At 37.9% G+C, this 26,720-nt stretch overlaps 1 protein-coding gene across 5 annotated transcripts in view; it reads left to right on the forward strand.

Annotated features, from left to right (window-relative positions):
• SLC41A2 (solute carrier family 41 member 2) overlaps window positions 1–26,720 on the forward strand; it is a 125,749-nt gene that overhangs the window by 33,935 nt on the left and 65,094 nt on the right. For all 5 annotated transcript variants that reach the window (XM_058741552.1, XM_058741553.1, XM_058741549.1 and 2 more), the window contains 3 exons: window positions 11,973–12,080; window positions 24,241–24,312; window positions 26,492–26,636. In XM_058741552.1, the coding sequence (XP_058597535.1) occupies window positions 11,973–12,080; window positions 24,241–24,312; window positions 26,492–26,636 (325 nt within the window). The remainder of the gene's footprint in view (window positions 1–11,972; window positions 12,081–24,240; window positions 24,313–26,491; window positions 26,637–26,720) is intronic.

Below are 26,720 nucleotides of genomic sequence, written 5' to 3' on the forward strand. Positions count from 1 at the left end.
AGATCATGACCTGAGCCTAAATCAAGAGTCGGAGGCTTAACTGACTGAGCCACCCAGCCGCCCCTTGAATTATATTGATTAAACCAACCTTACATTTCTGGAATAAGTATAACCTGGTCATGATTTATTGTTCTTTAATTTTGATTAGAATTCTGATTAATTTTGCTAATATTTTGATTGTAATTGGAATTGGGATTTTTGCATCTAAATTCATATGTAAGATCAGCCCATAATTGTCCTTCTCATAATGTCATTGGCAGTTTTCATTAAGGTAGTACTAGTGTCGTGAATGAATTTGAAAATGTTCTCATTTTTCCTCCTTTGTTAAGGTTTATGTCACTTTGTCATTATTTCTTTCCTAAGTATTTGGTATAATTCCCGGATGAAGGCATCCGGGCCTCCCATTTTCTGTGTGGGAATGTTTTTGTTTACAACTTGAGTTTCTTTAGAAGTCACAGGGCTAATCAAAATTTTCTATCTCATTTTGTTTTTTTATTTTTAACCATTACATTCCTAGCAGGTTGAGTAGATTCTCAATAAATACTTGTTGAATAAAAGTTTAACAGTCACCATTTATTGAAGGTTAGCTATAGGCTAGGCACTACCATAAGCCCTTTACATACATCATCTTATTTTAATCCTTACAACTATAAGGAAAGTGTTATTGTCTCTGTTTTGTAACATAAAATACTTCGTGATTAAGTGATAGAGCTGAGGGTTGGATCTTGGTCCAGATTCAGTATCTGTCCTCCTAACCACTATACATTGTATACATTTACGCATGTGGAAACTTTTGTAATCCTTTAAGGGCTACATACCTCTGAAGTAATGGAGGTTAGGGACAGTTTTATGCAACTAAAATAGTAAAGGTTGTCTTTGGTGCTGTCTTAGTCTATTTGGACTGCTATAATGAAATGCTACAGACTGGGTGGCTTTAACGTGAGACATTTAGTTCTCCAGTTCTGGAGGCTGGGAAGTCCAGAGTCAGGGTCCCAGGCTATTCACTTTCTGGTAAGAGCTCTCTTTCTGGTTTGCAGAGGGCTGCCTTCTCTGTGCCCTCACATGCGGGAGAGAGCAGGCTCCGGTGCCTCTTACTCTTCTTATTAAAGGCACCAGCCCTGCCAGATTAGGGCCCTGCTCTTATGACTTCGTGTAACCTTCGTCACCTCCTCATAAGCCCTGTCTCCAAATACAGTCACATTGGGGGTTGGGGTTTCAACATATGATTTATGAGGGCGACACAACTCAGTCCATAGCAGGAGCTGATGCGTGTGCTGCCTCAGCTGGATTATCAAATTCAAGATAAGGAGTTAAAGGGCCATTAGTGTCTTAAGGCAGTATTCTTATATTCTAATATGTGACAGATGGCCAGTTGAGATAGACTGCTTGGCCATTATCTGCCTTCTCTTTAGATGGCCAGTTGAGATAGACTGCTTGGCCATTATCTGCCTTCTCTTTAGATGGCCAGTTGAGATAGACTGCTTGGCCATTATCTGCCTTCTCTTTAGATGGCCAGTTAAGATAGACTGCTTGGCCATTATCTGCCTTCTCTTTAGTAAGACGTCTACTCCCTGTTTTCTTTAAGACCTGCTCTAGCCCTGCCTCTCTACTTTTTCCTTTTATTCTTTAATTATCAGTCAGCTTGGAGTTGTCAATTGATGTTTGCTGAGAAAATTTGCCAACATCACCTCTTTTGAGTTGAAGCAGTAATTCAAAGATTGAGTTGTGTAGATATTTCCTCACTTTACAACCGAAGAATTTGAGTGAGGCTCAGAGAACTCACTCAGCTAGCAATTCCAATTTGGAATTTCTGCCCCAAAGTTTATGCCTTTCTGTAGTAGTGGGAAATACAAATACATAGATTATAGCTATAGTGTATGACGGAATATTTAAGTATCTTTAGAGGTAAAGAGAGTGCTGCTATAGGAATTCTACCGAAGTACCAAAAAGACCCGTAGGGATACAGAATGCTCTTTTTACATATTCAAGCTTACCCCAAGGAGTAAGCCTTTGTCTCAGCCTAAACTACCTTTGTGTGCTTGTGATTTACAATATCACTTTATTAATCCTGGGCCCCAAATTAAAGAACTTGTAAAAGATCATGGGAAGCACAATTATAGTGCCTGGGAGATCAATGTTCAGTAAATGGTGTAATATTAACAAATAACATTCATTGAATGTTCTTTGTCAGTATATCGTATTAGTTATCTGATGTTCAGGAGGACTCTGAGGTAGGTGATGTTATTTCCATTTTACGTACCAGGCTTAGATATTAAATTATTTGCCTGGGGTCACACAACTGGTAAGTGGCTGAATTAAACCCAAGTTGGCTGACTGCAAAACTCATGTTTTTAATTATTATACTATCTCTTCACTGATGGGGGACATATCTTAATTTTGGATCACGTCTGTGAGTCAGAACGTTTTTGTTATGAGAAATTGAAACCTATATATCCAGTTAATTTAAGTGATTAAAAAAAAAAGAATGCATTGTCTTTGGTAACTGGGAATACTACGTATACAGCCTACCTGAGATATAACTAGATTGGGGGCTTAATTTTATGATTACCTTCTCTCTGTCTATCTCTCATTTCAATTTCCCGTTTGTTTGTTGCCCACATTCTCTCCTGTTGCATATACCTCGTGATAGTTGTGGGGTCATATACTTTTGGTTTGTTTTACAAAAAGAAAGAATGAGCTGTTGTCTGTCTTCAGTTTGGAAAATTCTAAGGAATAATTGCCCCTGGAACCAGTCAGTGTGACTAGGGAGATAAAATAATATGATCAGCCCTGTTTGAGTTACATTTCTGTCTTGGGGGACAGATGGCCACTCAGATTGGCAATTTCACTAAAATCACAAAGAAAAGGAATTGAACTGCTTCTTAAGCAGGAGGGAGTGGATGTTGTTTCAAGGGAAATGGAGATGGAAAAGTGTGCAGAAGAGGCAGGAACAAAACCTTGCGTGTAGTGACTCACATGTAGGACTTGGCCCCTCCTTGGTCTTTCTGTTTATCTGAGTCAGTGGTTCGCAAAGTGTGCTCCTTGAACCACAGCATCAGCATCATCTGGGAATTTAGGTACACAAATTCTTAGGCTCTATCCCAGCCCTGAATCAGAAATCCAGGGTGGGACCTAGCAAACGGTTTTTGCAAGCATTTCTGGTGATTTTGATTCGGACTCGAGTTTGAGAACCACAAATCTAAAGTGATGTAAGTTCCCTTACTACTAGTAAATGGAGTTGGGCGGGATAGGTAGGCCACATAGTCTTTGGTCCCACTTAAGTAGTGCCCAGTCCAGAAGACCAGACTAATGCTTACATAGAGTAGACGTTCATTAATTCCTTGTGGAATGAATGAAGGCACGAATGAAATAAAACAAACTCTACTTTGTCATACAGATTCCTGAATTTTGATAGTCAAATTTAGAGTTTTAAATTATAGGATTCAGAACTGGAAATATCCCTAGATATTAGCACCCAGTCTAAGCTTTTCTTCCCTTGCTAAAAATAAGCAAATAGTTTTAAGTGATTTGCCCAAGAATATACAGGTAGTAGACAGCAGAGCCCTGTCTTGTGGATGAATCCTGTTCTCTGTATAACATGCTGTATGTGTATCTTGGATTGTCCATAGACTTAATCTCTGGATTATGTAAAGATTCTATAAAATGCGGTTAATGTTAGCTACCCGTCCATCTAAAAGAAATTTAAGCAAACTGAGCTAATACCTTTGTAACTACTAGTAATTCCTAGGTACATTTATACTTCTCATTAGAATATTATTGAAAGCTAATATCTGCCAAACCCGGAGATCCTATTATGTTTTATGAAGACAGTATTCTTGCAATGCTGAAAATATTCTTTTGAAATAGAGGGTAATATAGCTCTCAAGTATTCCTTAATTAATTACTACACTGCCATACAATGTGTGTGTTTTGGAATTCAGAGACAATGATGCAATACCTAAGTTGTGTTTCTAACTTGGGACTCTGAGTTAGGGTTATTTTCCTGATATGGAAAGTAGAGCGGTCAGAGAGAAAAGGGATGCTTTGGTGAAGTTTTGTGGACACAATACCAGTGTTTTAAATGGGCAAAGAGAAGGTAAGGGGGCAGGATCAAGGCAGGATCACAAAGCTAAGAAGGCATCACCATGTTTGTCTCTCCTTATAAAGCATAGCTATAATTTTAGAGTTTGTACTAAAGATAAAATACCTCTTTTAACATAGCTGTGATCCCAGAAAGGCACTAGCACTCGCTGCTGTAATGGTTCTGGTTGTTATTTAAAAAATAATACATGGCCTTTCACTTCCGGGAAGCTATAGTAAATGTACTTTTACCTATCCTGCCCATTAAGTCCGATAAAATAAAACACACACATACACACACACACACACACACACACACATCCTGGAAACTTGATATAAAACAAACCTAAAAAGATTCTATAAAAGATGGAAAGAAGAAAGCAGCCTGGCTAGTCCCCTTTAGCTTCATATATCCCAGATTTGTAGCTAAAGAGGCCAACAACCTGGGAATGCCAACAGATGCAGACAACAAGAAAGGCCTGCTCTCTAAAGGACTAGGAAACGGGCAGCCTAGCAAGATTGAAACCTGGTAGGTAAGAATTGTCCTGCTCTAGCCAACCATGACAGAAAGAACTGTGGTCTCACCAATACACCCAGGGCAGCAAAGGTTCAGTTCAGGGCTTAGACTTCAACCTCAAGAGGCTGTAATGAACAACATGGATGTATATGGAGGGTGTTATGCTAAGTAAAATATGCCAGATAGAAAGACGGATATGCATGGTATCACTTATACGTGGAGTAAAAAAAAAAAAGTCAAACTCAGAAACAGAATAATCCTTGCTGGGGGATGGAGGAAATAGAGATTGGTTAAAAGGTACAAACTTTCACTTATAAGATGAATAAGTTCTGAGGATTTCATGTATAGCATGGTGACTATCGTTGATAATACTGTACTGTATAATAATTTCTAAATAAGAGAGTAGGTCTTAAGCATTTTCACCAAAGAAAAGGTAACAGTTTGGGTTGGTGGATGTGTGAATTAACTCGATGGAGGGACTTTTCACAGAGCGTATGTGTATCAAATCATCGTGTTGTACATTTTAAATATATTACAGTTTTTCAATTATACCTCAATCAGCCTGGGCGGGGAAGAGGCAGCAGTGAGATACCCCAACATTTCAGCCAGGGTGATATCAGAGAAGGGCACGTAGAGTGCCAGGACTTTCATTTAGGTAGCTAGTAATGACAGCCCGTGATAGAACTGAAAGGAGAAATAGAAAAATCCACAGAGTCTTCCACACCCTTCTCTCAATAATTGACAGAACAACTTGGTAGAAAATCAGCAAGGATATAGAAGGACTCAGCAACGCCACCAGCCAGTGAGATCTAATTGACATTTGCAGACTACTCCACCTGAAAACAGCAACACACATTCTGTTCAAACTGTTACAGATCGTATACCAAGAGAGACCATATCCCGGGCCATAAACCAAATCTCAACGAGTTTAAAATATTGAAGTCATTCACACTGTGTTCTCTGATTACAATGTAATCAAACTAGAAATCAATAACAGAAAGAAAAAAGAAAAAATTCCAAATACTTGGAAACTAAACAGCATACGTTTAGATAATCCATGTTAATACTTGGAAACTAAACAGCATACGTTTAGATAATCCATGGTCAAAGGGGAAGTCTCAAAAAAAAAATCAAAAACAAAACATTGAACTGAGTGAAAATGAAAATGTAACATCAAAATTTGTGAGTCACAGGTAAAGCAATACAGAGATGGACATTTATAGAACTAAATGCATACATAGAATAAGGAAGAAATCTTAATAATTGAAGCGCTCATCTCAAACGTAGAAAAAGATGAGCAAAATAAACCCAAATCAAGCAGAAGGAAGATAATAAAGCTAACAGCAAAAATCAATGAAATTGAAAGCAGGAAAGCAATAGAGAAAAATCTTTGAAACAATGGTTTCAAACGAATGGTTCTTTGAAAAGATCACTAAAACTGACGATCTGTGGCAAGACTGACCAAAAAAAAAAAAAAAAAAAAAAATACAAATTACCACTATCAGGATGAAATGGGAGATATCACTATAGATCCTGTAGATGTCAGAAGGATAATGAGGGAATACCACAAACAGCTCTGCACTCGTATTTTTACAACTTATGCAAAGTGGACTGCTTCCTTGAAAAACAGAACTACCACAATGAACTCAAAATGAAATAGATAATTTGAACAGCTCTGGTCATGGCTCAGGTCATGATATCATGGTCTGTGAGTTCGAGCCCCGCATCTGTGCTCTGTGCTGTCAGTTCAGAGCCTGGCGCCTGGTTCGGATTCTGTGTCTCCCTCTCTCTCTGCCCCTCCCCTGCATGCTCTGTCTTTCTCTGTCTCAAAAATAAATACAAACATTTAAAAAATGTTTAATATCTTAAGCAGAATTGACACTAATCCTTCAGGATCTAGGGCTAGGTAAAGATTTCTTAGACTCAATACCCAAAGAAGGATCCAAAAAAGGAAAAATGGATAAAATTTTTGCTCTGTGACTGACATTTTTTTATACATATATTAGAGAGAGAGAGAGGGAGGGAGGGAGGGAGGGAGGGAGGGAGGGAGGAAGATCAGGACGGGCAGAGAGAATGGGAGAGAGAGAATCCCAAGCATAGCACAGAGCCTGATGCAGGGCTCAACCTCATGAACCATGAGATTATGACCGTAGCCAAAATCAAGAGTCAGGTGCTTAAGTAACTGAGCCACCTGGGCGCCCCTAAATGACCTTGTTAAAAGGATCAAAAGCAGCTTTGCAGAGTGGAAGAAAATATTTGCAAATACATATCTGACAAAATACAACTATATAAAGAACTCTCAAACAGTTAAAAAAATGTAGAAAACTGGCAAAAGACATAGAGACATTTCACCAAAGAGTGTGTACAGATGGCAAATAAACATGAAATGTTTGACGTCTTTAGCCATTAGGGAAATGCAAGTGAGGATCTCTATGAGATATCACTACACACCTGTCAGAGTGGCTATAATAAAAATAGCAAAAATATGAAGTGCTGTTGAGCATGTAGAGAAATGGTATCACTCATGCATTGCTGATGGGAATTTAAAATAGAGCAGCTACTCTGGAAAACACCTTGACAGTTTCTTAAAAAAACACACACCCACACCCACACACTAACTAAAACTAAATGCTAACCATCATATAACCTAGCAATTGCATTCCTGAACATTTATCTCAGAGAATGAAGACTTCTATTCACTCAATTCCTGTACATGACTGTTTGTAGCTGTCTTATTCATAACAGCCAAGAAGTGGATACAGCCCCAACAGTTGAATGGTTAAATAAACTTGGGTAAATCCATGTAATGAAATACTGCTCCTCGACAAAAAGGAACAAAGTATTGCGTGCAACATGCAACATCCTAGATGAATCTTCGGAGCATTATGCTGAGTGAAAAAAGCCAACCCCAAAAGGTTATACTTGCTTCATTTGTGTAACATTCTAGAATTGACCAAATTATGGAATGAAGAAAGATTAGTGGTTGCCAGGGATTAAGAAGGTGTTGGGAGTGGGGAGAAATGGATGTGGCTATAAACGGGCAGCAGGAGGGATCCTTGTGGTGGTATCTTGACCGTATCAGTGTTAATATCCTGGTTGTGATATGGTTCACTATTGTTTTGCAAAATGTTACCATTGGGGGAAACTGGGTAATGGGTACATGGGATCTCTGAATTTTTTTTTTTATAACTGCATGTGAATATATAATTATTTCAAAATGAAAAGCTTAATGAAATTGTATATTTGATAAAGCATATTTAAACTGCATGAAAGAATATATAATGGAGAAAGTAGTCTCTCTCTGCCTGTATGTGCCTTTCTCCTATTCCCTTCCTTAGCCCCATTACTTTTCTGTGCCTCCTTCAATAGACATTAAGTGTGGTGTGTGTGTGTGTGTGTGTGTGTGTGTGTGTGTGTGTGTGTATTTGCCAGAGACACAAACAATGTTTCTGTTCACCTTGCTTTTCTTAGTTTATCCTTATATAGGTTCTCAAAGATTTACCAAATTCTTCTCCAGCTATGTCATGCTCTATTGCAAGGATGTATCATTTTATATTATTTTTCTATTAAGTTACCTAATGAGGGGGATTTCAGTTGCCTCAAATCTTTTGTTATTATGAACAATGATGCAGTAAATTCATCATATGTATGTATTTAAACTCATGTTCACGTTTATTTGTAGGATAAATTCCTTGAGGTAGAGGTTTGAGTTGAAAATTATGTTCATTTTATATTTATATATTTATATTTATTTTTAAGTTGCCCAATTCCCCCAAAGAAGTTAAACCTTAACATTCTCACCAGTAGTGTCATAGAGTGCCTATTTCCTTATACTCTTCCCAATGGAATGTTATCCAAGTTTTCGATCTTTACCAATCTCACAGATGAAAACTTATCACCTTTTATTTCGCATTTATCTGATTATGTATGAGATTGGTCATTTTGTCATATATCTGAAAGTGAATGGGTTTAAATTTTTTTATGTTTTGGTTTATTTTTTGAGAGCGGGGAGGGGCAGAGAGAGAGGGGGACAGAGGATCTGAAGCAGGCTCTACACTGATAGCAGTGAGCCCGATGTGGGGCTTGAACTCACTAACCATGAGATCATGACCCGAACTGAAGCTGGACACTCAACTGACTGAGCCACCTAGTTGCCCCTGAATAGGTTTAGTTTTAACTAAATCAAAATAAGAACCAAACTTCTTCAGATTTGGAGTATGTATGTTTCTTAAAATTGCATCAACTTCTTTTACCAATTAGACGTTTTAAAACTTTTGCTGTTTATTTGGTTTATTTATGTATTTTAATGTTTATTTATGGGGGGGAGGGGCAGAGAGAGAGGGAGACAGAGAATCCAAAGCAGGCTCTGCACTGACAGCAGAGAGCCTGATGCAGGGCTCAAACTCAGGAATGGTGAGGTCATAACCTGAGCTGAAGTAGACACTTAACTGACTGAACCACCCAGGAACCCCTAAAATTTTGCTGTTTATATTAAAGTTAGGACTCTGTGGATCTGTTCCTCAACTTATTTAATTATTATTATTTTTTAAGTTTCAATTTTGTTTTTCCTCTTGGCCATTAAAAGATTTTTAGGAGGGGCGCCTGGGTGGCGCAGTCGGTTAAGCGTCCGACTTCAGCCAGGTCACGATCTCACGGTCCGTGAGTTCGAGCCCCGCGTCAGGCTCTGGGCTGATGGCTCAGAGCCTGGAGCCTGTTTCCGATTCTGTGTCTCCCTCTCTCTCTATCCCTCCCCCGTTCATGCTCTGTCTCTCTCTGTCCCAAAAATAAATAAAAAAACGTGGAAAAAAAAATTAAAAAAAAGATTTTTAGGTTTTGAGTCTAATGCTTATGTACGAGCACTCTGACGTTACATTTGATTGTGTGAGTACTTCGCTGAGGTTCTGGATGTTGACAGAAGTCCAAAATTAGGTAAGATTAGACATTGATTTCCTTTAGGGCAAGTTCTTGTGGAGAAGTTTAGGGATTCATAAATATATATAGCCTCAGAGGTCATGTCTTCATTATGGCAAAAATTTTTAAGTATATGAATTTTTTTTTCCGCATTACCTCCTGCCAGGAAATTAACTGGTAATATATCTTGGTGTTATATAGCTAATAAACTTTCAATATTGCTATCCATTACTATGTACAGGTACAGTCCTAAGCACAACCATATGAGGTAGGTTCAATTATGTCCCTATTTTATTTATTTTGTTAAATGCTTATTTAGTTTTGAGAGAGAGACAGACAGACAGACAGACGGACTGTGAGCTGGGGAGGAGCAGAGAGAGAGGGAGGCACGGAATCCGAAGCAGGCTCCAGGCTCCGAGCTGTCAGCACAGAGCCCGACGTGGGTCTTGAACTCACGAACCATGAGATCATGACCTGAGCTGAAGTCAGATGCTTAACTGACTGAGCCACCCAGGTGCCCCTCAATAATGTCCCTATTTTAGATGAAGAAAGTAAAGCATAATTTTGCCCAAGTTACATAGTACAAGTCGTTGACTCAGAATTTCAACCCAGGTATCTGAAGCCTTCCCTTTGACTAAAGTTCTGCACAACTTCTCACTAACCTCATCATATATCCTAAGTGCTGTCTCTGGACACTCCAGGGTTGCTGTGGGATTTTTAAAAAAATTTAAAGGAAACACGGTGACATCTCTTGGACACTTTACAGACTCAAGGTGGTTTAATACTTCAACATTACATCACACAACATTTATCTTGATGACTAGATTTTCAGTGGTGCTGTGAAAAAAAGCAAGTGTCACACAAAAACCAATACAGAACAAGAAATGAAGGTGTAGTTTCCGATTCCAAGGTTTGAGAAGTCACGCAGTGACCCACAGGGACACACACCCAATTAATAAGTAATTACGATGGTATAACATAAAATATTATTTTTCAATATAATTGTATGATTTCTTCAAATGGCTAGTAAATTGTTAGGAGATAAATATTCACTAAGTTTTTTGGACCAACTACTTAATAAATAGGACTGTTGGGTATTTCTTTTGGCCTAGGGGTACCATGAAAACCGAGAAAGTTTGGGAACTTCTAGACACATGCCTCTTCAGGTGTAAGGAAAAGAATGTAGAATTTATTTGGCATGGGATAGGAAATCAATCGTTGCTCGTTCTTATTATATCAATGCTAAGGTGTTAGTGACTTCATAGGGTTTCTCGTGGGAGTATTTGATTTGAATTGAACTTGGAAAGGATGGGAGTAACCAAAAGAAGTATATCCCAGTAGATACAATCTGTGATGACGTGAAGGAACTAGACTGATAGAGATATTCGGATAGTATTCTGGTGTTTCCACAATTAAGTCATATAGGTAGGTATCTTAAAATTATGACCTAGGTAAAATGTGCTCCTGAATTATGTCTGATTTTTTAAGAATGGTACCTATCATAGGTTTGTTGTAGCTTAAATGAGTAAGCCTAAGGAACAGTGTCTGGGCACATAACAAGCCATCAGTGAATGTCAAATATTGTTTTTGTTTTTTCAGTCCGTAAAGTCTCTGAGTGCTACAGTCACCTCTTAATAACATTAGTAAAATAGCAGATTGTGCTATTAAGGGATTTGTGTGGGTTTTTTTTTTTTCCACTTTATATAGTACTTTAATATGTACTTTCATTAACATGGTATTTTTGCAAGGGCTAGACAGGGCAGAGTAGAAATTGAAATCCAAAGACACATAACTCATCCAAGATTATGTGGCTAGATTATGACAGATCCATGCCTAGAACCACAAATTTTCTAATTTCCAGCTTACTGCTTTTTAAATGATATTATGCTCTCTTGCCTCACACCCTAAAATGGGTACCACAACATGGGATGACTCAGAACTCCTGACGTCCAGTCTAGGTCTCGTCTTCTGGCCTTGGGAAAATCATTGAACTTCTCTGAATCTTTATTTCTTCAACTGTGAAATTAGATAATAATATTGCTGTAATTTTCCTGTGGAGTTGTTGTAGTTAGTGTTGGAACCAAGATTCAAATCCAGATGTTCTGGTTCTTGAGTCTGTTCTCTTAACTACTGGTTACACTGACTCTTGTCCTCATTAAGGGATAAAGCAAAATGTAAGGGCATCAGACTTGTGTGGCAAGCTGGAGTTATTTGGGGATGTAGTGACTGCATCGACTATCATTCCCAATTTAACTAAATCTTCTAAAGCAACTCAAGGCTCCAGAGCTCTGGAGAATAGGGTTAAGCTAAATGTTCACTCATTAAATGACTTGTGTTTTCATTCAATATGTGGATGCAACATTGGGAAAGATGGCTGAGGGTTTTAGAAATGTCCTTTATCTAAAGTGTTTTTGACAGGGTGTCAGAAAATTCTGTTTGTTTTGTTTTTGTTTTTTTCTTGCAGCACTGGGAGGTGTTCAAAAAGGTAACAGAAGTTTTCATTTTAGTTCCTGCACTTCTTGGTCTCAAAGGAAACTTGGAAATGACATTGGCATCCAGATTATCCACTGCAGTAAGTTTTTTCCTACTTCTAAGTATATATATTACCTATGCTGTTTCTTTCTGTGATGGAGAATTTGTACCAGGAAATTTTTTTTCCTCTATCTGATAAATTTCTGGACCTCAGGGATATGATAAGTGGTAATGCCTAATGTGATACCCTGAAAGTTCTCTGGGTTGGCTAATTTGCAAATTATAGACCTTCATTTATCCTGAGGTAGTATACTTGCCTCATTTTACTCCAGGGCATTCTGGCAATTATCATCAGTGCTTCAGACATGGGACAAATCAGATATTGAGATTCTTTATGATTCAAAGGTTGGTTGATTGGTATTTATACCTTTTGTGATTATAAAAGTAATACAAACTTATTGCAAAAACTGAAGAAAAGGGAAAGATTATAAAGAAGAAAATTTAAAACCACCTAGACATAGTCATATATAAATATTTTGGTATAGATGCATCTATACTTATACATCATTAGGTATATCAGAGCAGATACATACTGTATATTCTAAAAAAGAACAGTAATCATATATTTTGTCTCTTAAAATCTATGATATCCGTTTTAAGATATATGCTGATCATCTTTCCACCTCAATGAATATACACCTATGTCATTTTTATTGGCTATGTACTTTTCTGTTATATAGCTCTCCTATAGTTTAGTCTAGCATCTATTTTTGGATACATAGTCTCTTTCCGATGTTTTGCTATTATAAACAATGTTATAATGAATAATTTTATGCAGACAGTTTTGCATTCTTTTATTTCTTTGGGGCAATTTTAGGATTGTAATTAAACTGTTGAGGAAAAAAAAGGCATTCTTTCAAGGCCTTAGCTACATATGCTAAATTGTCGTTCAGAAACGTTAAACATTTAAAAAAACACTGCCACTAACAGGGTTCTGATTTAATTTTAGAAGCCTAAAAGGGCATTACTTTCTCACTGTAACATTTGTTGGAGTTTCACCATCGTGCAACCAAATTATTTTGTTTAAAATCACATAACTAGTGAGGTTCATTTCAGTGAACCATCTACCCGTTTAATGTTAGTCAAAAATTAAGCCTTCAAAAGGTGTTACTAATTGCATTGCCTTTAGTATATGAAGTTGGGTTTGTTTGTTTGTTTAAAGATGCTACAGCAGGGGCGCCTGGGTGGCTCAGTCGACTGGTTAAGCGGCCGACTTCGGCTCAGGTCATGGTCTCGCAGTCCGTGAGTTGGAGCCCCGCGTTGGGCTCTGTGGTGACAGCTCAGAGCCTGGAGCCTGTTTCAGATTCTGTGTCTCCCTCTCTCTAACCCTCCCCTGTTCATGCTCTGTCTCTCCCTGTCTCAAAAAATGAGTAAACGTTAAAAAAAAAATTAAAAAAAAAAAAAGCTACAGCAAATGAACCCATCTATGAACTAGGGGGAAAATTTTGTGTATCTAAAGCCTGAACAACTGTGTTGGTGATGGGAGTACTCTCTCCTGTTCCTTCCCTTCCCCCATTTCTCCCCCAGGCAACTGTAAGTTCCCTAAGATTTCCTGAGTAAAACAGATGCTTGGAAAAGAGATAAATGGATGGCATTAAATAATGTTTTATTAACATTATTGGCTTGCTCAGTTAAGAGAAAGTGCTGCATATGCCCTATGGAACCTTCTAAGCTCCCTGTTATATATGAAAGGTCATATAGCTAAACTCTGCCCAGGACCATAATGAAATATTGGGTATTAGTGTGCTCTCATCATGTGCCAGGACTGTACTAACTGCCTACAAGGGTATCTTATAGCAACCCTATGAGATAAACACTATTATTCCTGTTTATAGAGGAGGAACTGAGGCTTAGAACAGTTGAGTAACTTTCCTGAAGACACAGAGCTAGAATATAATGGAATACCTCACATTCCAGAACATTCCCTTTTACTTGCACAGGATAACTGAGTCAAGAGTTTTAAAACCAATAAATAACCTCAGTAACAAACACCTGATAGTCTCCTCTGCATTGTAAGGATGCTCTCCTGAGGGCTTGGTCTTAGCACCAATATACCATATTTTTTGTTACTTAATATTTTAAAACTTTGATATTTATTATTTCTCTTAATGTTTTAATTTTAGAGAGAGAAAACATGCGTGCACAAGTTGGGGAGGTGCAGAGAGAGAGAATCTTAAGCCATGCTGAGCATGGAGCCCAACGCGGGGCTCGTTCCCATGACTCTGAGATCATGACCTGAGCTGAATTTAAGAGTTGGATGCTTGGGGCGCCTGGGTGGCGCAGTCGGTGAAGCGTCCGACTTCAGCCAGGTCACGATCTCGCGGTCCGTGAGTTCGAGCCCCGCGTCAGGCTCTGGGCTGATGGCTCGGAGCCTGGATCCTGTTTCCGATTCTGTGTCTCCCTCTCTCTCTGCCCCTCCCCCGTTCATGCTCTGTCTCTCTCTGTCCCAAAAATAAATAAAAAATGTTGAAAAAAAAATTTTAAAAAGAGTTGGATGCTTAACCGACTGAACCACCCAGGCACCCATGTTATTTTTTTAAAAGTATTAAAGATACAGTCCTGTTACTTATTTCCGTAATTAGTTGGTGAGCTAGAAACGTCTAGGGGTATCAGCCAGTCAGATACTAGCCAGACCTTGGTAGATTTGTTTGGGCAAATTCACTTTAGTCTATAATTTTTCATATCATCATTATAATGATTGAATATTAAAGGAACTGGAGAATAATAGAAATGAAGCCTCTTTGGACTGGAACATAAAAGTATAAAGTGACCTTGGAACATCTTGTGGTGGCAGAAGGTAAAATGCTAACCAAAAATAATTGGGGGGAGTACCTTGGTGTTAGCTGAATATTGATTTTCACACTTGGAATGTGTGTCCATTATACCTCTAGCTTTTGTCTTAAAAAAAAAAAAACAAACTTTTATGTAGTTTTACCAATGTTTTAAGAGTTAGTGAAATTATATACACGTGGTCCGTCTGCCAACTTTTCCCAGTGATCTACATTTGCATTATGTTTTAAGAACCGGTAGGTCAGCAAGGTAGAACTCAATCCAAGAGGCTTCTTGGCAAGACAGGGGAATAAAGAAGAGGTCTTGAAAAACAGAACTGGCAACAGTTAAAGGAAAAGAAAATCGTTACAATGAGAGTTAAAAGGTAGCTCTAGTTTCATTTTGTTGGAAAATGAACTTTGTTCTGATAAATATAGTTAGGCACCCAAACTTTCAAGCAACTTGATAACTTAGCCCGGAAAACTGAAATTTTGGCTAGCTTATCTCAAAGAAAATATTTCTAAAAGCAACATTCTTGAGCACTCTCCAGTATTTGTTTAGATTCAGATAATAGCTTAAATGTCACTCCATTTTGAAATAGGCCATGCTGTGGAGAATCTGCTTAGAAAGGAATTTGCTGCAAATTAATTTCTGTGTAATTTGGTCACATATTACCATTAATACTGCCTAAAGGTGAACTTAATCTTAATCTTTTAATTTGAACTTTAGTTTTTTTTTGTTGTGGCATTTATATTTTATGGTAGATACTTCCATCAAAAGTCTGGTTACATTTATTTGTTCATATTTAAGAGAGTGGAACTCCAACGCTGATTAGAAGCAGAGTCCATGGGAGGAGAGTATCAACCAATGTCTTCGCTGAGTGAGCTAGCTGCACCTTTCTTTGGGGGGGTAGGGCTGCAGTTGATGTCTTCCACAGATCAGGAATTTTGTCACTGATTATAAGATATTTGAGTTGCAAAATGAAGAGATTACCTAGTTCTCTAAGTAATGAATATACCATAAACTAGATGAGTATACCATGTTATCATAGCTTGAAGCCATGAGTTACTACTTTTCCATCTACTAATGTGTTTTACTTTTATTTTTTATTTTTATTTTTTTGGTCAAAAAATGTTAATAGCAACTTTATTCATAATGGCTCTAAACTGGAAGCAACACAGATGTACTTTTATTTTTTGAGGCTAAGAATTTGAGATAGGCATGGCCTAGTCAGTGTTAAAGGCCAGAGGCAGGACTGTCGATATGTTAGATCAGTGGTTCTCAAAGTTAGCAACTTTGGTTAGCAACTTGTTGGAAATGCACAATCTTGGCTCCACCCAGAAGCTGCTGAATCAGAAGCTCTGGGGGTTGGTTCAACAATCTGTATTTTAACCAGCGATTCTGATATACATCAAAGTTTGAGAACAACACTGCGTTAATGAAGAGCATAGAGGCCAATGGGCCTGGGATCAAGTGGGAGAAAGGAAGAATAACAGGGTGTGAGATCACCTTGTGGGCCTTTGTAAGGACTTTGCCGACTGTGGGAAATGGGAAGCCACTGGAAGGTTTTAAACAGAGGAGTGCTATGATATGATAGATATTTCAACAGATTATTTTGACTGTTGTGTTGAGACAGAGCTATAAAGGGCCAAGGACTAAAACAGAGACAAGTTAAAAGTCTGTTGCCATAATACAGGCTGGAGGCGATGCTGGCTTGGATCAGGGTGGTGGCAGTGGATATAGTGAGACATAGTTGGAGTCCAGAACTAATTTTCAGAGAGAAATGGCAGAATTGGCTGATGGATTAGCTGAAATTAAGTACTGGGAGGAGTCACTTGAAAATTTCTCAGGATTTGAGAGATGGAAGATTCGTAGATGGAAAAGTAGTAACTCATGGCATCAAACTATGATAACATGGTATATTTACCTAGTTTATGGTGTTTTCAGTTGCTCAGAGAAGTTGATCTCAAGTGGTAGGGGGAGTGTGTTACCATTCTTACAGAATGCTAGAGAATCATTGCCAGCTATATTCCAATCCTGATACTCCATCAACTGTTAAAGCCACTCTAGGTTAAAGCCTTCTTGAAAGCAGAGTACCCAAAGCCTCACCTTTGATAGACTCTTCACTGACTATTCTCTACTTAAAATTTTTATTACTCTTGACTTTGACACCCCACACTGCGGTATGGACTCTTTCCACTTCTTTCATGGCATCTTCTTAGTCTATTTTTTTTGGTTTCTTTTTCTTTGCTCATCTTCTTGATTTGAGGTTTTCCTGAAATATTAGTCCCTTGTTTTTGTGTGTCTGTCAATAAGTTCATGTATGCCACCCCTGCCCATACATTGCTGACTCTCAGATCTGTACCTCCAGCCTCTTTCCTGATCACTACAGCTGAATTTTCAATTGTCTGTAGCCTCACTACATTCAAAAGTAAACTCATTACCTTCTCTTGCTCCAACTGTGCTTTCTGTATTTCTTATCAGTTTATTAACATTACCAATCACTATCCCTCTTCTATCCAGTTAATGTCTAGGCTGTCCATTCAACCTATGAAATCCCTCTCCCCTTCCCTTTATGCCCCACCTGCCACTACCTTAATTCAGTTGTCAATTGTCTCTAAATGGGACTGTTGTGGCAGATTCCTACCTGAACTCCCTGGTTCCAGGGTAAAAAGTCAATGATTTTTGTTTGTTTGTTTGTTTGTCTGTTTAACTTAAAACAAGTACTATTTGAAAGTCAGCCTTTTCATCTATGGTCAAAAAATAATTCTTTTAAAAATTTTACAATTTTCTTGTGTAGTATTTATTTTCAGTTATAAAAGTAGGAGTAAGGGACACCTGGGTGGCTCAGTCCTTCGAGTGTCCAACTTCAGCTCAGGTCATGATCCCACAGTTCGTGAGTTTGAGCCCCACATCAGGCTCTGTGCTGACAGCTCAGATCCTGGAACCTGCTTCGGATCTGTGTCTCCCTCTCTCTGCCCCTAAGCCACTCACATTCTGTCTTTGTCTCTCTCAAAAAGAGTAAACATAAAAATAAATAAATAAATAAATAAAAGTAGGAGTAAAAATCATTATAGCTATGGCAGGCAAGTCTGTGATTACTTTAATCTTTTTGCTCCATTAAAGAGTCTTTTCTCATTTTTATCATTGTCTGCCAGAGAATCAGGATAAATGAACTTATAGGATTATAAGGAAAGCTTTGTGTAAGTATAAAGATAGAGAACCTAAAACATAAGATATCATATAGAGCCTACTCACTCAATTGTTGAAGGGCAGTTGTCTTTAAAACTTGTTATTATAGGGGCGCCCGGGTGGCTCAGTCAGTTGAGTGTCCGACTTCGGCTCAGGTCACGATCTCACAGTTAGTGAGTTCGAGCCCCACGTCGGGCTCTGTGCTGACAGCTCAGAGCCTGGAGCCTGCTTCGGATTCTGTCTCTCCCTCTCTCTCTGCCCCATCCCCACTCATGCTGTGTCTCTCTCTGTCTTAAAAATAAATAAAACATTAAAAAAAAATTTAAAAAAACCTTGTTAATCTATAAAGGTAAAGGTTAAATGTTACCAGATAAAAAGATATTTCAATAAAAAGGTTTTCTATTTTAACAAGGCAGATATAATAATGGTGAATTCAAATCAACTTTATCATGCCCTCTTACCTGAGTCAAAATTTGTCTCTAAATTATAATGATTAACTTGAATAATTTTTCCTGGGTTTTTATCTTTTCAACAGTAGATATATATTATGGTAGATAATTGTTGTGGATATATAACAGTAGTATATAATTAGAAAACAATCCCAAGCACAGTGGTTCTATAAATTGTTTAAATTCTGTTACCTGAGGTCTAAAATTTTCTGCTTCTGGATGCTAGATATAACAGTCAAAAGTGGCATCCACTGTCTTAAAGACAATGTATATGTTTTTAAAGCTTATAAATCTATTTTCCAGGAGCAAATTGCCAAGAACCGTTCGATTAGTATTTTCCCACTCTAGACAAAACTGATTTCTGTTGCCTTAAACCTCTCAGAAAACTCCTCTGATTTTCTGAAATTATTTTGTAACATTTTAGCTTTTTAATTCATTAATTCAAAAAATATTTCTGAGCCCTTACGGTATGCCAAGTGCTAGTGTGTGCTAGGGAATCATCAATAAATAAAACAGAAAATATTCCTGCTCTCACTGAGCTTGCATCCCAGTGTAAAAGGATATGAAGAAGCTGGCAAAACCTTTCCCTGATAACTATAAGTTAGATTTCCAATTCAAATTGTAAAACTTCTAAAATAAAGAAAAATTAAATCCCAAATAATGATATTAATAACTCTGGCATAACTTTGATATAGTTACAGTCTCAGTATTCTTTCCTAAATTTGGCATAATTCTAAATTTTACAGGTTCTTGTCAGAAAACCGGATTGTTAGATACAAACAAAACTTGCATATTCCTACTGGTCTCAATTTTAGAGGATGTTTCTTTACATTATTTTTTAAAATGTTTATTTCTTTATTTTGAGAGAGAGAGAGAGAATGAGCAGAGGAGGGGCAGAGAGAGAGGGAAAGAGAGAGAATCCCAAGCAGGCTCTGTGCTCCCAGCACAGAGCCCAACATGGGACTCGAACTCATGAACCGTGAGATCACGACGTGAGCTGAAATCAAGAGCTAGATGCTTAATCGACTGAGCCACGTAGGCACCCCTAGAGTATGTTTCTTAAGTTATAAATACCAATCCATAGCCATAGGTTTGTGGAGTGTACTACTTATGTGTAACTTAAACCGTTTCAGTCATCGAGATTTTTAACTCCCCCCTTTCTTTGAAGCTTTATTGAGGTATAATTGACACAAACCGACTACACAAATCCAAAGTTTACAGTTTGATGAGCTTCAATACGTAGTGTGTACATGTGAAACCATTACTGCATTCAAGATTATGAGCATAGGCTTCACCCCTGCACATTCAGGAAGATATATTAGGGTGTGTGTGTACATATATGTGTTTTACCATATTATGTTTTATGAAATATTTCAAACATGTAAAAGTATGTAATATGGTTTCTAATTCCATATGACGGCAGAATGAAATAGTGAGTGACCCTTCCCAGAGAATAACAATTAGAAAACCTAGACAAACTATATGACGGCAATAGAAAGTAATTAAAAGCAGGTAGAAACGAGAGGTCACCCTTAAAGGACCATGTCTGCAATGAGTAAGCATTGCAAAGTTTGTAGCTTTTTTTTTTTTTTTTTTTTGCCTGAGGGAGTTTCCCCAGTCCCTGGATCTCATGTGGCAGAAACCCCACAGTCTTACCAGTTTGAGGTGACAGAGGTCAGGAAGTCTAACAAAAAATGAAAAACAAAACACACAACTAAATAGAAGCATGAGAGGGGCCTGTTCTTGAAAGACAAATACACTGGTTAAGATTTGTGAGTTTTTTTGCTTTTGTTGGTCAAATGCCTTTTGTGACTTGTGCGTAGGTATAGTGGCAGAAAGCTGAAGTTTTATTGTCTTGAATTATTAGATAACAGAGCTTGGAGCTGACAGAGCAGGTAGAAATTTATGGGGAAATCCCAGCAGCAATAGAACTGTAGAAAGGATGAGCCCCAAAATCTGGGCATAAGTTCTGCTTAAATCTTTGGCTGACAATTAAACTACACAGGAGCAGGGGAGAGAGAGAGTGCGTGCGCACGTGCACAAGCATGAGCAGGGGAGGGGCAGGGAGAGAGGGGACAGAGAATCCCAAGCAGGCTTTGTGCTGTCATCACAGAGTCTGATGTGGGGCTTGAACTCATGAACTGTGAGATCATGACCTGAGCCAAAGTCAAAGAATTAGTCACTTAACTGACTGAGCAAGCCAGGTGCCCCTGGAGCACATATTTAATATATATATATTTAAGACTAATACTTCAGTGGAGACTTTCGGTACCCTTGTTTCATCTATTTACATATTAAATATATTTTTTTCCAATACCAAGTATAGTAACTATATTTGTAAATCTGTACTTTCAAGGTCATTCCAACCTACTTTTATCTTTGGTCCCAGTAAATTTTAAAGCCTATCTGTAATTCATGTGCTTCAGGGTCAGAAAAGTAACATATACATCTATGGAGAAAAAGGTGTAGGGATTATAAAAAGTAGGAATTGCAGGCTCAAGCTAAGGCATTTAGATTAAAAACATTAATGGGGCTCTTGGGTGGCTCAGTCGGTTAAAGCATCAGACTTCGGCTCAGGTCATGATCTCACGGTTCGTGAGTTAGAGCCCCGCATCAGGCTCTGTGCTGACAGCTCAGAGCCTGGAGCCTGCTTCGGATTCTGTGTCTCCCTCTCTCTCTGCTCATTCCCCGCTCATACTCTGTCTCTGTCTCTCTCTCTGTCAAAAATAAACATTAAAAAAAAAAAAAAAATTTAAACCACAGTGTTGGCCAAAACATCTTCAGGCTCTGGACACCTCAGCTCTCTTTCCTTAAAAATTAACTAGTGTCGGGGCGCCTGGGTGGCTCTGTCGGTTGAGCGTCCGACTTCAGCTCAGGTCATGATCTCACGGTCCGTGAGTTTGAGCCCCATGTTGGGCTCTGTGCTGACAGCTCAGAGCCTGGAGCCTGCTTCGGCTTCTGTGTCACCCTCTCTCTCTCTGCACCTCCCCCGCTTGCACTCTGTCTCTCTCTCAAAAATAAACATTAAAAAAAAAATTAGTGTCTGGGGCGCCTGGGTGGCTCAGTCGGCTAAGCGTCCGACTTAGGTCGGACTCAGGTCACGATCTCACAGTTCGTGGGTTCGAGCCCCGCGTCGGGCTCTGTGCTGACAGCTCAGAGCCTGGAGCCTGTTTCAGATTCTGTGTCTCCCTCTCTCTCTGACCCTCCCCCGTTCATGCTCTATCTCTCTCTGTCTCAAAAATAAATAAACGTTAAAAAAAAAAATTAAAAAAAAAATTAGTGTCTTTGCAAAAATATTGGCCAGGTTATATATAAATATTAAAATATTTAAAACACATAAAATATATATATTTAAAATATATAAAATACATATCAATTTAAAAATATTAACCCAGGTCATATAGAAGTCTTTATCAGATCATATTCCACTATATCACATTCTTAGTTCTCAGATTTTCTAGTCAGGATATTCAGGTCAGCTAATTGAATAAAAGTACGTCTAGCAAAAGCCTTTAAACAGAACACTTTGTGATTCTTCCTCTCTACTCTGGAAAAATTTAGATGATTCATGCTGATCCTAGGCCACTGGCCAGTATCTTAGGTCAGCCCAATTCTTGGACAGCACAGGTCAATTTTCAGTTTCCTGCCAAACTCCCACTTCTGCTCCAATGCACGCCCGTACCATAAGTATTTTCCCTACATGGTTAAATTTGGATCAACATTTCTCTCTCTCTGTCTTTCTTTTATCCTTCTAAAAATCTTTGCTTTATAATTAAAAACAAAAAAAGGTGATTTTTATTTGTGAATATATTCTGCTTTATTTCACATAATACATTGTGATTTCTCATTATAAATTGTATTTCATAAAATGTGAAATATATTTTATTTCACATCATACATTAACTTGTTATTTATGTTAGACTAAAAGAACTATAGATTTAGAGACTTATAGATCTGGAAGGGACTTAGAAATTGTGATCTTCATCATTTACAAAACAGAGCAATTGAATAGCGTGACATTGTTCTATCAGTATGGGTTTGCTCACTAGAACCGCCGAGGTATATATTGGAATTTATAGAGAGCAATAAGGAATTTAATAGAGCAATTTGGGCTTACACAAATGGGGGAGAAGGAGAGATCTGTGATGGAAGGGTTGGAGAAATAACCTGAAGCACTGGAGAAGAGGAAGAAAGCTATGGGTGTATTGCAGTGTAGACATCTGGATGCCTACCATATGTCTGACCACCAAGACCTTACAGAAATAGTGGCCTCTGTTTCACTTCTGCCTTCCAAATCTTAGGCAAACTCCTGTCACTGGCAGACTGTAACCTGCAGCTCTAGGGGAGAGGATTTTGAGGAAGGTAGCTTCAGGCTTTAGCAGGAACTGTGGCAATGGTACAAGTGAATGTGGCACAGTAGCATACCTAATCCATAGCACTCATTCATTCTGTGACTAGCCCTTTCTTGACCTTTTCCTAGACCTTAGTGTGTGTGTGTCTCTACCTCTCCCGATTATCAAGTCATCCTGGAGTCTTCACATCTTCTACTTTTTCATGGAATCATTTTAGATTGCTTCTTATACCTATAGACTTTTTTTCTAAAAGTTACTAAAACTAACACTAATTTCTGTCATGCCTATTTCCTGAATATTAAACCCGAAGCAGGTTTCACTCTTTAAACACTACCTCTGCCTCATTACTCACTGGAGGAAAGACTCAGGTTGTTAGAGCTACAAACACAAATTTCATGAAGAATGTAGATTTCCAGGCTTAGGAAAGAAATCTGCAAATAAAGGCAGCATGAATAATTATACTGAAAAACTGAGAAATCTTAATATTTGCATTGCTGGATACTTTGGGACTAGATCCCAGAAGGAGGTTCGAGAATAGAATCTGTTTTCCACATTGATAGTGGAAACGTTGATGTAGCACTTAATCTTCTGGTCTGAAGCCAGTGAGCTAAACTCTACTGATAAATAACAATCCTTATGTATCTCCTACCTTACCCGTTCACTTAACCTTCCATGACCAAGCAGATGATGAATAATTGAAACCCAACTTGGTATTTTTTTTTTTTTTTTTTTTAATAAACATTGTTCACTGCTTTCCAAATGATTGCATTAGAAAAACTCGACAGATTTGGATATACGTGTTTTGAGTCCTAAATGGTTGAGAAGTAATGATTTAGCATATAGAGCAATTGAATAATATTTTTTTAGAGGGTATTCTTCCATTTAGCAGAAAGATACATAAATTTTAATAGTGAAATACACAATGAAAATTTATATGTGAACTGAATGAATTTTTTATTGCTAAGAGTTTTAGTCATGGCTCAAATATAAATTATGTACATATAAATGACTTATTTAATCCTGGGTTTTCTGGTCACTAATTCCTCAAATTAGACTAGTTTCATGATGTGGAATAAAATGCTAGCAGCTCAGAAGTATGTGATTATTCCTATTGGGCTTCAGTACATAAAATTTGGCATGTTAGGATGACATTTGATGATGTTGTAAACAGTGGGCAAATGGATAGTATTAACTGGCCCGCTAGTTCTTGTGGGCTAGTAGTTAAATTTTTAAAAAGTGGTTTTTTCCCCCTAAACGTATTGGGCAAGCTAAATGTGAGATTCAAGGCTGGTAGTGAAATCAGATTTATATTAAGTAAAAATGTGAGTTCATCAGATTTACTAAAGAATTATCTTTGGCTTAAGATTTCATACGCTGCTAAAACAGAGTTAAAAGCATATGATTAGTCAGTGATATGTGAAAGTATCTATCTTAACAGGTAAATATCGGGAAGATGGATTCACCCATTGAAAAGTGGAACCTAATAATTGGCAACTTGGCTTTAAAGCAGGTAAGTGATGCAGATATTTGCCTATGGATCTTGGGTTTATACGGGTGTTACCTGTAAGAATGGAATAAATATTAGTGCTATAAAAACTACCATTTGATTGTTTCAGGGGGCTTGGGGCACCTGGGTGACTCAGTCGGTTGAGCGTCCGACTTTGGCTCAGGTCATGATCTCACGGTCCGTGAGTTCTAGCCCCGCGTCAGCTGTGCTGACAGCTCAGAGCCTGAAGGCTGCTTCGGATTCTGTGTCTCCTCTCTCTCTGCCCCTCCCCCTGTTCATGCTCTGTCTCTCTCTGTCTCAAAAGTAAATAAACATTAAAAAAATTTTTTTAATTGTTTCAGGGGGCTCAAAACAATTTAGTACAATGAAAAAGTGATAGAGTAAATGGATACCCATGACTGCTGAAAAGTTTTCTTTCTCTAGAAATTGATCAGGTTCTTCCAAATTTGAAAAACATGTAATTAAAATATAATATATATATATATGTATATATATATACATATATATATATAAATTTTTAATCATAAGGGTGTAAGAGAGCCAGAATTTCAGTACTTGAGTTTAATAACTGTACAGATAAATATTTAGCACGTCATTGCTTAGGTACTTTTTTTTCTACTTTTTTTAAAGTAAATCTTTTTAAATTAAACTTAACCCTTTTATGTATTATGGTTATATATTTATTTAAACTGAGTTTTTCTTAATCTGTTAATGTTACTCGAGCTCATCTAAATGAACACATTAAATTGTCAGTTACATATACACTAAATCATGGATTATATATGGATTATTTACAGCTCCTTCTGATCTCAGGTGAATGTCTCTTCATCTTCCACTACTTCCTACTATGCCCAAGACACAGGACTGCAGCCTCTAGTAACTCTCCAGCAAGTGGGCTTAGGGAACACTCACTATTTTAATGTTAGCTCAATTAGGACATCACGTTGAGAGGCATGGTTGCAGAAAAGTAATTTCATGTAATGTATTTCAAAGACATAGAAATAAAATGATCTTTGGAATGTGGGCTTAAAAGAAATATTTGTCTCGCTGCTTCTAAGATCACAGGATTCGAAATAAGAAAATCTGTGATTTAATCTGAGCTCTAACGTTAACCAGATGCATAAACTTTGTTAATTTACTTAACTTTTCTGGCCCCCTTCTTTTAAACCATGGTATTGCATTAGAGATGTCTGTGATCTTTTCTAGCTTGAACTTGTAGGAACCTAGGCAGGGTTAATAATCAAAATATTTAACAACAAGTAAGCTACTATAAATTAATACGTAAATTAAAAGTTGAAAGTATATTGCATTTTAGTCTTTTAATATTCTGAACTCTTACTAAGTAAGAGTGGTAGTATAAATTATTCGTCGCATCATTCTCATAACTTCTATCTCAGCTTAATTTTTCCTTCTGTTCTTTGTACCCTTCCCTTGTCATCCTCCTTCCCTGCAGCTGTTGGTCAGGATGGGAGCCAGAGATGGCTCTGGATTCCAGTACATGGACTGGCTTCAGAGAGTCTGTGAGCACCTAGAAATTCTTCTCAAATATTGAGCACAACTGTGTTTTCATAGAGAAGAGAATCTTTACAAAGATTCTTTAAATGTCTCTTTAAAAAATAGATAAGAGCTGGGGGAGAACAAGGAATAAATCTATTTTGAGTACTGTGTATCCCAAGACCCAGGATAGCGTGCCTCCTACGTGGTAGATTCTAAATAAGTACTTGCTGGGTGAATGAATTTAAATAACTTGCCACAAGATTAGGTGATATAGCCAAGAGTCAGATTCTTATCATTTGATCATAAAATCCAGTCTCTTACCAGCACTGCCTCTGAAGTCAGACTTAAGTCATGTGGATTGGGTACACGTTTCAGTTTCAGTCTTAAGGTTGGTATCTTCTTAGATGATCTGTGGATTAGACCGTCAGAGTCACTTTAGGTGCTTCATAAAAACAGATTCCTGGACCCCATTCCATACCCACTGGCACCAGATCGCGGCGGTTCGAGAACTCACTGCCTTAGGGAATATTAAAACCAAAATAGAGTGGCTTCTTCAAAAGGTAATGCGGCTCAGTGACCAGATGCAATCCTTTCTTCTGACTTTTGGTATGCATATTTACATAATGAAGTAAAAACTGGTTTTGAAATGAATAATTCAGTTGGACTTTCTAAAAAATTTTTTTAGGTTCAGGCAACAGTGGTTGGTTTTCTAGCAGCTGTGGCAGCAATTATACTGGGCTGGATTCCAGAGGGGAAATACTATCTTGACCATTCCATACTCTTGTGCTCTAGCAGTGTGGCAACTGCTTTCATTGCATCTCTTCTGCAGGGTAAGTGGCTTTAGAAATGGCTACTGTGCCGTCCTTCACTTTCAAATAATTTATTTTCCATGTCGACTATTTTTTTAAAGGTTT

The sequence above is a fragment of the Neofelis nebulosa genome, chromosome 8 (genome assembly GCF_028018385.1).
Source record: "Neofelis nebulosa isolate mNeoNeb1 chromosome 8, mNeoNeb1.pri, whole genome shotgun sequence".
NCBI lineage: Eukaryota > Metazoa > Chordata > Mammalia > Carnivora > Felidae > Neofelis > Neofelis nebulosa.